Source organism: Cervus elaphus, chromosome 11, assembly GCF_910594005.1.
Source record: "Cervus elaphus chromosome 11, mCerEla1.1, whole genome shotgun sequence".
Classification (NCBI taxonomy): domain Eukaryota; kingdom Metazoa; phylum Chordata; class Mammalia; order Artiodactyla; family Cervidae; genus Cervus; species Cervus elaphus.
This window is the reverse complement of record NC_057825.1, coordinates 13,974,965-13,987,478: the sequence shown is the minus strand read 5'-3', so window position 1 is coordinate 13,987,478 and position 12,514 is coordinate 13,974,965. Positions and strand designations below refer to the sequence as shown.

Sequence of the window (12,514 nt, the reverse complement as noted above, 5' to 3'; positions counted from 1 at the left end):
GGTTCTCGAGCCCTTCAGGGCCTCTGTTCCCCACTCAAACCACAGGTCTTATGATATGACACCACCTGCCTGGCCCTGGGGTGCATGAGGATCTAACACCCACCCCCGCCCCCTCGGCTCCTGGAAGAACATCAGAAGGGGGCCGCGCCCAGGGCTTCTGGGGATTTGGGGACAGAATCTGGGGTGGGTGAAACTCAAGGAAGGAGCAGGCTCAGCCATGTCGGGTGGTGGAGGCCAGCTGGAGGGCCTCCATCCCAGGCAAGTGTGGGAGGTGAGTCTGTGGCCCAAGGTGGGGCTCTCCTAGTGTGTCCCCCTCTGTGAGGGAGTGATGACTTGTTCCCACGAGGCCCCACTCACCCCCCCCACTTGCACCCTCAAATGCCGGCCTGACTGTCCTTGTCTCCGGTAACAGGTTGATGTCAGTGGAGGAGGAACTGAAGAAGGACCACGCGGAGATGCAAGCAGCTGTAGACTCCAAACAGAAGATCATTGATGCTCAGGTGTGGGGCTCTGGCCTTTCAGACAGGCACAGGTGTTAAAGGACCTGGGATTAGGAGGGGGTGACTTTGGCTTCTTCACCTCCTCAGTCGTGCCCCACTGCAAAAGCAGAGGAGGATAGGAGATCAGGATCTCTGCCCCAAGAAGTCAAGTCGAGGGTCTCAGTGGACCACAAGCTCACTAGGACAGGCTTTGAAAAGGGCGGGGCTGCTCCTCCCCTTCTTGGGCAGCTTAGTTAGGGATTACCTTTCACCGGGTGTTCTGACCAGAGTAGAAGCTATTGGGAGGGGAATGGGGAAGGCTGGGATGACAGCAGGATGGGGAGACGGATCAAGGGAGCTCTTGTTCAGACCCTTGGCTTCCCAACTGTGTTGAGGGGGGAAGACAGTTGAGAGGCTGACTTCCAGTCTCCTTCACCCAGGTCTTGCTCAGTCAGAAAACTGCACAGGCTGGTGGGAGCTGTGACCTCTGCATTGTACATGCACACGCACATGAGTGAGGGGGCCTGCCCTCGGGGCTTCAGGGAGCTGGTACATGACACCACTGGGGCCGCTCATCTGGGTGAAAAGCTGGTAATGAGGTAGAGGCACGAGGAAGCCGGGCCAGCGAGGTCCTCTTCCATGAGGGCGAGCTGCCTCCTCCCGGCTTCAGGAAGTCTGCAGCCGCGGTGCTTGTCCTCACAGGTGGTGTCCTCCGGGCCGCCTCCCCCACCCCTCCCCCTGCTCTTCTTCCCTGTAGGCAGCCACAGCTCCGGGGAGACCCCCTTCCCAGCACGGACCCCCCGCCCCACCTTGGGCCCAGCAGCCCTCAACCCCAGCTGACACCCTCTTTGTTCCACAGGAGAAGCGCATCGCCTCCCTGGACGCGGCCAACGCGCGCCTCATGAGCGCCCTGACGCAGCTCAAAGAGAGGTACAGCATGCAAGCCCGTAACGGCCTCTCCCCCACCAACCCCACCAAATTGCAGATTACCGAGAACGGCGAGTTCCGAAACAGCAGCAATTGTTAACCTGCCCGAGGAGGGGAGGACTCTGGTGGCCCAGGGCGGGGTCTCGGCCTGGGGAGGAGCAGCGCCGGGGGGCCAGAGGCCGAGGCTCGCCTCCCTGCCTCCACCCGCGGCCCAGGAGGCGGCCGCAGAGGGAGCCGCGAGAGACTGACGCAGCGGAGCGGGGGACGCCGGCCCGCTCCCCCGAGAAGCGCGTTGGGTGCAGGCTGGGGAGGGTGCAGCCTGGCGGGGGCAGGGGCCGGCCGCAGCGTCTCTGTTTTGGGTGTTGAACTTGGTGCGCGTCCCCCTTCCTCCTTGACCTGGCCGAGTGCATGTACCCACCCCCCCACACACACCTCCTCCGCACAGGGGGAGCCGCCCGAAGAGTTGGAGGGTCAGAGAGCCAGGGGCCTCCTGCCGTGGCTTCCCCTCGCCTCCCAGGGACCCAGGACTCCCGGGCAGCCAGGAGCTGCCCTGTGGGACCTATTGCTCGGTTCCAGAAGCCGACAGGGTGGTCAGCAGGCAGGCAGAGGGTGGGGAGGACGGAGCTGCCAGAGCGCTGTGTCCCCCCATCTGTCTCCACCCTGAGCACCTGCCACTGCATGCTCGGGGCCCCTTCCTGGCTGTGAGGAGCCGAGGCGTCACCCCCACACCTGTCCCCAGCCCCTCTGCCCACCCCCTCCCGCCCTAACTCTGTCAAATAGACAGTCTGTAGACCCAGTGAGGATCTCAGCTCTTCCTTCTGGGCCCTTGTACCCGTGGGAAGATCAGGGCCTCCCTCACTTGCCACGGGGTGCCCAGGCTGATGCACTGGGGGCCCCCCCGCCGAAGCCAAAGATGTGGGCAGAGCTGGCCCAGGTAGCACCGTAGCAGTGGCCGCCTGTCTCCCAGAGCCCGCGTGCCTGCACGGTGGCCCCGCAGGGAGTGGCCAGCAGGTGCACCCCACCTCACCCCCCCGCCCTCCCGAGAGACAGGCTGAGCTTTCCTGGTGGATGGTTAGAAAAAGAATTCTAGTGCCCACAGGCCCTGAGAAGGTGGATAACTGTGATTTTTTTTCCTTTCACAGTATGCATTAGAAACAAAAGCTCGCTTGCTGGAACACAGGGGCCTTTTAAATTGAGCGTGCGCACTGCATGGGAAATAGCGGCCCTGGAGGATGTTAGACTTGCTCCCTCTCCAAGACCGCGGCAGCCTGCACCCGCCCCCGTGCATGCGGCCGGCCTCTGCCTCACCCTCCCGGGCCCGCCGAGGACCCAGGCGCTGCAGACAGGGGAGGGGCCCACCCACGGCTGGGGCCGCTGTCCCTCAGCCCCAGGCTGTTCTGTAGCTTGTGGGCCCTCCCCGCTGCCCCCTGCTCCCGCCCTTGTGGGACATAGATGGGCAGGAACTTGGGTCTCTCTCGTCCCTGTTCCCACCCCTGACCCTGGGGAATCTCGGGGCCAGAGCTGGGGCGTCCATCCCGCAGCCAGGAGCCACCCCGACTACCCTCAGCCGTGGGAAAGCTGGGGAGACACCCCTTCCTGCCTCTGGGGCGGGAGCTGCTCCACTGGGACCCAGAGTTCCCCCAGGAAGGGGAGCAACAGGGGGCCACAGCTCAGACCACACTGCACCCCGTCCTGGGGTGGAACCTGCAGTTCAGTTAGCCCAGAGACCTGCTGGTGGGGAGCGGGCAGGACCCCCCGAAAGGTCACAGACCTCAGGAAGGCAGGCCGTGGCGGGGTGGAGGCCCTGCCCCACTCCTCTGGCCGCATAGGCAGGGCCTGGCCCCAGGGACGTCCGCCTCTGGTTCTGACGCACCCCTCTCCTGCCCGCACCCCTCTTCTGCCCGGCGAATCCTCCCCACCCCTCTCCCGCCGATGCCTCGTTGAGCGACCTCGGACTGAACTGAGCGCCTCTTAGCAATACAGGGGGAGGGTCCCAGGGCCTGCACAGCCGGGCTCCGGAGGCCGGTGCTGGCGGCCCTTGGCATGGGTTGCGAGCTCTCGGGCCGAGAGCCTTATCTACTTAGTGCAAAAACTGTAAAAGTGTACAGACTCTCCACAGATTTTTATCTGAACTGCAAGTCTGACGATTTTTGTAAATGTTCTTGGTGTTTGACTGTAATGTAACTATTTCACCCAATGGTTGTACATAGTCCTTCAGTCCTGGTGCTGCCGAGGGCTGCCCGGGCCCGCTGCTCTCCGACGGTTTTTTATTTTATTTTTAATCTAGAGGACAGTATTGGGCAGGAGGCACAGGTCGGGGGTCTGGGGGTTGGGGTTTTGCAGCGTGCTGTCTGGGTGGCCGGGGAACGCGCACCCCCTCCTGGGTCACCCTGAACCTGCGTCCCCGAGGGAGGGGTGGGAGGGCGGGGGTCCTGAGCCCAGCCGCCCTGCCGCCAGAGAAGGCTCTCCCCCGGCCCTCTCCTGCCAACAGAGAGGCCTGACTCTTTCCGCCTAACTTTGATGTTTAGGGTGAAGGAAACTGCCAAACTTCCTTTAAGTGAAGACTTTGCAACTGCCCAGAGTGGGGGTGGGGAACCCAGGGCAGAGCTCCAGGCGTCCCCCCACCCTGCAGAGCATCTGCCCCAGCGAACACCTCCCACCCCCTCCCACCCCATCCGTCTGCGTGAGGCAGACCCCAGGGAAACAGCCCCTCTTTTTCTACACACTCCCCCAGTCCCCTAGCCCCACTACTCCACCTCCCGCCCCGCCTTTTGTAAGTATGTGAAAAGGAAAAAAATGCAAATGTTGGAGTCTTGGCCAGAGCGCCTCCCTCCAGCTGTGACTCTAACTATGTAATAATGTACAGAGAAGGTTGTTGGTGTTCTAAGACTGTGTGGCTGTGCAATTTCTGTACATTTGCAATTAGAAATATTAAAGATTTATTTAGCTATTTTAAGCCTGCCTCGCCTCTCCATGCAGCTGTGTCTCCAGCTTCTCCAGGGGTGACCCCTGAGTCATGGGGTGACTCCCAGGTTGTGGGGTGACTCCCAAGTCATAGACTGACAGTTCTGTACCAGGGGACCCCAGCACTTGGTTCACCCCAGTGGCAGTTGAGGGCAGGGAAGGAGGACTGGGGTCTCTTCCTCCCTCTAGTCCCCCAGAGCCTGACCCCCTGGACTCCCCTGTAGTGGACACCAGCTCCTGCCAAACTCTGCTGCCCCAGCCCCTGAAATCTGGCTCCAGGAGGGAAGGAGGTTGGTCCAGGGTCACCAGCAGCTTGTGACTGAACTAGACATAAAAAAGCCTCTGATACCTGCAATGCCCCAGTGCGTGACCTCCTTCCTGCCCGCAAGGCTGAACCAGGGCCTTTGCTGGGAGCTAGCCAGTGCCCAAGCCCCTCGGCTGCACCTGCACAGGGTGAGGACTGCAGGAGAAAGAAACACTCCCCTTTCAGACCGGGCTCCCTGGGCTCCCATCTGCCCTCTCAGCGAGGCCTTCCTGCCCTGTTCTCCACCGTGGTACCTCTTTGCAGACCTCTCAGACAGATGCTCTCACTGCTCTGAGAGCCATCCTCCTACCCCACGGGGTGGGGGTGGGGGTCGGGGGGTGCCACAGTGACCCTCTGCCCTGGCTCACCGCCAGCTGGGCACCCCTGCCCGCGCTGTTCCATCCCTGCAGGGGCGACGGAAGAGGCAGCCCCGGCCACCCCCTTGCTTTCATCCCTCCTCGCTCTTCAGCACCTGCTGCTGCTGCTCACAGCATTTAGAACACCAGCTCTCCACCTGCTCGTCACCTGCTCCAGGCAGCTTTTCTTCCCTCAGACAGCGTTTTTTAAAGTGTACTGTCTGCAGGGACCTGCCGTCTCCACCTCCTGCCCTTTCCCCAGCCCTCTGTCACCTGTTTTATCTGTCACACCTCTGCCACCTCGTTGCCAAACCATGGACTGCCTCAGCGTTTCTGCAGTGCTGACCCTGGTCCCTCTGCTGGGGCGATGCTCTGTAAATACAAAACTCAAGGAAATAGCACCAGATGCAACAGAAAAATTTTTCATGTTGACAGAGGCACTTATAATGAAGCTACAAGAGCCACGAACTTCCACATGTGGATTAAGGAACATCGGATAGAAAGCAAAAACTGCCAGAAATGCAAGAGGAAAAATAATCGGCAAAAACACAATTGCATTTGAGACTAACACAGCACCAGTATTAGTTTATGACAGATCAAGGAGACGTTAAGAACTCAGAGGATTTTAATAATTAATAAAGTTTAATAAGCAGGAATACATCAAGATCTTACCCTAGAGAGAACATACCTTCTTTCGAACATACTTGGAACATTACCCAAAGCTGACTGCATACGTCGAGATAGGACAACCTCAGAAAGTCGGCCAGAGAAACAGTTTGGGCCACATTTTGTACCTTGAAGCAATAAAACTAGAGATCACTAAAAAAATGTTTACTTGGTTATTCTATCAGAAAGTTTAAAAAATCTTGAATCAGTAAGATTAAGTTTTTAAGAGAAATAGTCTTCTAATTAAACAAGGTATATTGATGACATGCATTCATCTCTTTTCCTTTGCAAGCACCACTATACTGATAGGAAAGGACCAAAAAGATTGTCACTCATAAGGTCAGAATTAACGTGGAAGGAGGCAGCAGTATTTAAAAGAACGTGAAAGGCTTTGGCAGCTGAAAGTTGATGAAAGGTGGTTGACTAAATTAGCAGAGGAAGAGATGAACCAGAAATGAACTGATTAGCCCTGTGGGGCCCAGCGTGATGGGGGGGCCAAGCAAGGGTCGTTGTTTAGTCACTAAGTCATGTCTGACTCTGCAGCCCCATGGACTGTAGCTCACCAGGATCCTCTGTCCGTGGGGTGTCCCGGTCAAGAATACTGGCGTGGGTTGCCATTTCCTTCTCCAGGAGATCTTCCCAACCCAGAGATCAAATCCACGCATTGCAGGTGGGTTCTTTGCCACTGAGCCACCTGGGAAACCCTCAAGCAAGGATACCAGGTTGGAAATGGGGGAACCAGACTCCAGCCTTCTCCCTGTGTTCTGCACAGCCAGGGAAAAGTCCTCTTTGCCACCTCACCTTGTAAGGAGCTGGACATCCCCTGGAGGAATCGAGCCAGGTAGGCTCCGGATGTGGGGACACCAGGCAGAACAGAGCTCTGAGAGGTACAGGTCTATAAGGAGCAGGGAGGGATGAAGTGAGCTGCCCTCGAGTGCCCAGCCCACCAGCACCTGCAAGGCTCCCAGAATGCCCAGGAACAGGCATCTGTTCCCCAGATAGATGACTGGAACATTCTTCATTGGAAAAACTGGCTTCGGAGAAAAGACCTCCACATATCTCTCAATGTAAAGGCTGTATCACTGTTCCAACATCCTACAACGACACTCACTGATCAGTGTGTCCTGGGCCTTTACACACACACACACACACGACACTCACTGATCAGTGTGTCCTGGGCCTTTACACACACACACACACACACACACACACACACACACACACACACACACACACACACACACACACACACACACACACACACACACACACACACACACGCAAAGAGCACAGCCAGCCAGGACCCCTCGGAGAGCAGAGCTTCCAACAAGTAAAAGAAACTAGATACGAATTTCCCCAGGCCTTTGCTTCACTGGTCCTAACAAACTCCCCTATTTGCAAATATAATAGCTTAAAAAAAAAAGTTTCAAGGAAAAGTCCAAATCAACCAGCCAAAGAAAAGAAACGAGAAAGAGACAATGTAGGAAAGAGAAGCGCATTAAAAAACAACCCTCCACCAAAACATAATATCCTTAGGGAGATAAAACAAGAATAGGATGTTAAAAAAAAAAAAACAAAAACCCAGATCACAAAAGAGCTGTTACTAGATTTTTTGTATAACCAAAGATAAAATACCTAACAGGAGTAACAGAATACAAAGATGAAGTATTCTTCCAGAAATAGAAAGTGGGAGTGAGACCTAGTCTTCAGCCAATATTACAAAGCTACAGTAATCAAAACAGCATGGTATTGGCGCAAAAACAGACATATGGCTCCATGGAACAGAATCCAGAAATAAACCCACATAACTACAGTCAATTAATCTTGGACAAAGGAGGCAAGAATATACAATGAGAGAAAGTCTCTTCAGCAAATGCTGTTGGGAAGGCTGGACAGCTCTACATAAATCAATAAAGTTAGAACACACACTCAGACCATATACAAAAATAAAGACTTAAAGACCTAAAGACTTAAATATAAGATGTGACACTATAAAACTCTTAGAAGAGAACATAGGTAAAACATTCTCTGACATAAATCATAGTGGTGTTTTCTTACGTCAATCTCCCAAGGCAATAGAAATAAAAGCAAAAATAAATGAATGGGACCTAACCAAACTAGCAAGCTCTTGTACAGCAAAGGAAACCATAAACAAAATGAAAAGACAACCTGTGGAATGGGAGAAAATATCTGCAAATGATGTGACTGACAAGGGATTAATTTCCAAAATATACAAACAGCTCATACAACTCAATATCAAAAACAAAGAAACCAGCCCAATCAAAAATGGTCATAAGATCCAGAAGTAGACATTTCTCCAAAGAAGACATACAGATGGCCAATAGACACATGAAAAGATGCTCAACATTGCTAATTATTAGAAGTGCAAATCAAAACTACAATGAGATATCCCCTCACATTGGTCAGAATGGCTTTCACCAAAAAGTACACAAGTAACAAATGCTGGAGAGGGTACGGGGCAGAGGGGACCCTCCTACACTGTTGGTGGGAATGTAAGTTGGTGCAGCCGCTATGGAGAACAGTATGGAGGTTTCCTAAAAAACTAGAAATAGAGTTACCATACGATCCAGTAATCCAACTCCTGGACATATATCCAAAAAAGATAATTCTAATGTGATAAGATACATGCTCCCAATGTTCATAAAAGCACTGTTTATAACAGCCAAGACATATAAGCAACCTAAATGTCCATAAACAGATGAATGGATAAAGAAGATGTGATATGTGTGTGTATATATATATATATATATATACACACACACACACACAAACATTGGACTATTACTCTGCCATGAAAAAGAATGAAATAATGCTATTTTCAGCAATATGGATAGACCCACATTCATACCAAGTGAAGTCAGAGAAAGACAAATATATGGTGCCACTTATATGTTGCATCTAAAAAAAATGATACAGATGAACTTATTTATAAAACAGATTCACAGACATTGAAAACTACCTTATGGTTACTAAGGGGGAAGAGAGGAGGGATAAATCAGGAGTTTGGGATTAGCAGATATACACTACTATCTATAAAATAGATAAGCAACAAGGACTTACTATATAGCACAGGGAGCTATATTCTATAACTTGTAATAATCTATAATGGAAAAGAATCTGAAAAAGAAACTATATTTTGAAGATATTTTATATGTATATAACCAAAATGAGCATGTGAAATGAGCACAATTGTATAGTAGTTTGAATATTCTTTGGTATTGCCCTTTCTTTGGAAGTGGAATGAAAATTGGCCTTTTCCAATCCTGTGACCATTGCTGAGTTTTCCAAATTTGCTGACATATTGAGTGCAGTACTTTAATAGCATCATCTTTTAGGATTTAAAAGAGCTTAGCTGGAATTCCATCAGCTGCACGAGCTTTGTTCATAGTAATGCTTCCTAAGGCCTACTTAACTTCACACTCCAGGATGTCTGGTTCTAGGTGAGTAACCACATCATTGGGGTTATCTGGGTCATTAAGACTTTTTGTATAGTTCTTTGTATTCTTGCCACCTCTTCTTAGCGTCTTCTGCTTCTGTTAGGTCCTTACTGTTTCTGTCCAATATTGTGCCCACCCTTGCATGAAATGTTCCCTTGATATCTCCAGTTTTCTTGAAGAGATCTCTAGTCTTTTCCATTCTGTTGTTTCCCTCTAGTTCTTTGCATTGTTCATTGATGAAGACCTTATTTCTCCTTGCTATTCTCTGTAACTCTACATTCAGTTGGATATATCTTTCCCTTTCAAGCTAGGCTTCAGCAGTATGTGAACCAAAAACTTGCAGATGTACAAGCTGGGTTTAGAAAAGGCAGAGGAAGCAAAGATCAAATTGCCAACATTCGCTGGATCGTAGAGAAAGTAAGGGAATCCAGAAATATACCTACTTTTGCTTCACTGACTATGCTAAAGCTTTTGACTGTGTATATCATAACAAACTGTGGAAAATTCTTAAAGAGAAGGGAATACCAGACCACCTTACTTGTTTCCTGAGAAACCTGTATGCAGGTCAAGAAGCAACCATTAGAACATTACATAGAACAACTGGTTCAAAATTGAGAAAGGGGAATGACAAGGCTGTATAATGTCATCCTGTTTATTTAACTTCCATGCAGAGTACGTCATGTGAAATGCCAGGCTGGATGAATCACAAGTTGGAATCAAAATTGCCAGGAGAAATATTAACAACCTCAGCTATACAGATACCACTCTAATGGCAGAAGTGAAGAGCAACTAGGCCTCTTGATGAGGGTGAAAGAGGAGAGTGAACGAGCTGGCTTAAAACTCAACATTCAAAAAGCTAAGATTATGGCATCTGGTCCCATCACTTCATGGCAAATAGGGGAAAAGTGGAAACAGTGGCAGATTTTATTTTCTTGGGCTCCAAAATCACTGTGGACGGTGACTGCTGTCATGAAATTAAAAGACACTTGCTCCTTGGAAGGAAACTGACAAACCTAGATAGTATATTAAAAAGGAAAGACATCACTTTGCCAACAAAGATCCCTATAGTCAAAGCTATGATTTTTCCAGTAATCATATATGGATGTGAGATTTCAACCATAAAGGAGGCTGAGCACCAAAGAACTGATGCTTTTGAATTGTGGTGCTGGAGAAGCCTCTCGAGAATCCCTTGGACTGCAAGGAGATCAAATCAATCAATCCTAAAGGAAATCAACCCTGGATATATTTTGGAAGGACTGATGATGCTGAAGCTCCAGTATTTTGGCCACCTGATGTGAAGAGCCAACTCATTGGAAAAGACCCTGCTGATGGGAAAGACTGACGGCAAAAGGAGAGGAGGGCAACAGAGCATGAGATGATTAGACAACATCACTGACTCAATGGATATGAATTTGAGCAAACTCCAGGAGATGGTGAAGGACAAGGAAGCATGGTGTGCCGCAGTCCGCAGGGTCACAAAAAGTTGGGTATGACTTAGCAACTGAACAACAATAATATAACCCAGCACGCAGTCGCTCAGTTGTGTCCAACTTTTTGCGACCCCATGGACTGTAGTACGCCAGGCTCCTCTGGCCATGGGATTCTCCAGGGAAGAATACCAGAGTGGGTTGCCAAGCCCTCCTCCAGGGGATCTTTCCAACCCAGGGATCTATCCCAGGTCTCCCACATTGCAGGCAGATTCTTTACCATCTGAGCTACCAGGGAAGCCCAAAAATAAAGGCTATACTTCAATTTTAAAAAAAGATACATGCTCCCCAATGTTCATAACAGCAATATTTACAAAAACCAAGACATGGAAGCTATCTAAGTACTTGTCAAGAGATGAATGGCTAAAGTATACAGTATATATATATATATATATACACACACATATATATATATACAGTATATATATTTACTATATAGCACAGAGAGCTATATTGCATATCTTGTAATAACCAATGATGAAAAAGAATCTAAAAAAGAATCTATGTATATAGACTCACAAAGAGTTGGACATAACTTAGCAATTGAACAACACTCTTTATATATATGCACACACATGTAAAACTGTCTCACTTTGCTGTATGCCTGAAATGAACAATATTGTAAATCAATTATAGTGTAATTTAAAAAATATTTTTAAAAGATAGATAAAATATTAAAAAATGATGAATAGATTTGGAATGATATTCATGATATATTATGTATGCAAGTCAAGCAGTAGATTGGTATACCCATTCTTTTAGAGAAAATTAGTTGGACATGACTGAGTCATTGAACTGAACTGAACTTACATCACCTGTAATAAGTTACGTAGAAGAACTATGGGAAAGCAAACACATACTCTTAATGGTAACTTCCTCTGAGAAGTGGGGCTCAGCAGGATGGAAAGGAAAACTTGCATTTTCTACTTTATGTTCTTACTATTGTTTAAATATTTCATGACTGGCCTTTATTTCTTGTTTTGATATGGAGCCATTTAAGAATAAATAAAATATATCCATATAACGAAACTCTATGCAGCCATTAAATCTGTAGAGGAATAATAAATAACATTGAAGATGTTAATAATATATTAGGTGTAAAAGCTGATAAAGAATAATATGTTCAGAAGGATTCTAGCTTAGTTTTAAAAATCTATTTTCAAAAAAGTTTTGTATTAGGAGATAGTAATGTAGATAAGAGCCGGAGCTCAGGCATAAAGGAGACCTGGGTGCTCTTCATGGCTGTTGATTAGCCTATGATCTTAGGTAAATTGGAAATATCCTCAGTCTGTGTCCTGAACCATTGTTCAATTGCTCAGTCATGTCCGACTCTTTGAGATCCCACGGACTGCAGTATGCCAGGCTTTCCTGTTCTTCACTGTCTCCCAGAGTTTGCTCAAACTCATGTCCATTGAATCAAGATGCCATCCAATTATCTCATCCTCTGTCACCCCCTTCTCCTCCTGCTGTCAGTCTATCCCAGCATCAGGGTCTTTTCCAATGAGTCAGCTCTTCACGTCAGGAAGCCAAAGTATCAACATCAGTCCTTCCAGTGAGTACAAGGAAATGAGTTGATTTCCTTTAGGATTGACTGTGATGTGGTGGTAATCGTATCTATACTATAGAGAGGTACTGTGGAACGATTTGCTGAAATAATGCTTGTCACTTGTATACTCAGCACCATGATTGACACATAATAAATAAGTGCCATGTGCTCTGGGAGCAATAATTATTATTTTAATAAAATCCTAATTATTATTAAGGACATATACCAAAGTGTTAACAAAACACTGACCTAGAGATAAATGAGAAAATGAATGACTTTTTATTCCTTCTCACCATCTTGGGGCTTAATCATTATTTTTTAAGTCTT

The 12,514-nt window shown here is 48.9% G+C and overlaps 1 protein-coding gene across 11 annotated transcripts in view; it reads left to right on the top strand.

Moving 5' to 3' along the window:
* Positions 1-4,362, top strand: part of LOC122702944 (DAB2 interacting protein) — a 210,125-nt gene extending 205,763 nt beyond the window's left edge. For 10 of the 11 annotated variants that reach the window (XM_043916956.1, XM_043916954.1, XM_043916959.1 and 7 more), the window contains 2 exons: positions 413-500; positions 1,339-4,362. In XM_043916956.1, the coding sequence (XP_043772891.1) occupies positions 413-500; positions 1,339-1,506 (256 nt within the window). In that variant the 3' untranslated portion in view covers positions 1,507-4,362. The remainder of the gene's footprint in view (positions 1-412; positions 501-1,338) is intronic. The other variant, XM_043916957.1, reaches the window with a different exon arrangement.
* The last annotated feature ends 8,152 nt before the right edge of the window (positions 4,363-12,514 follow it).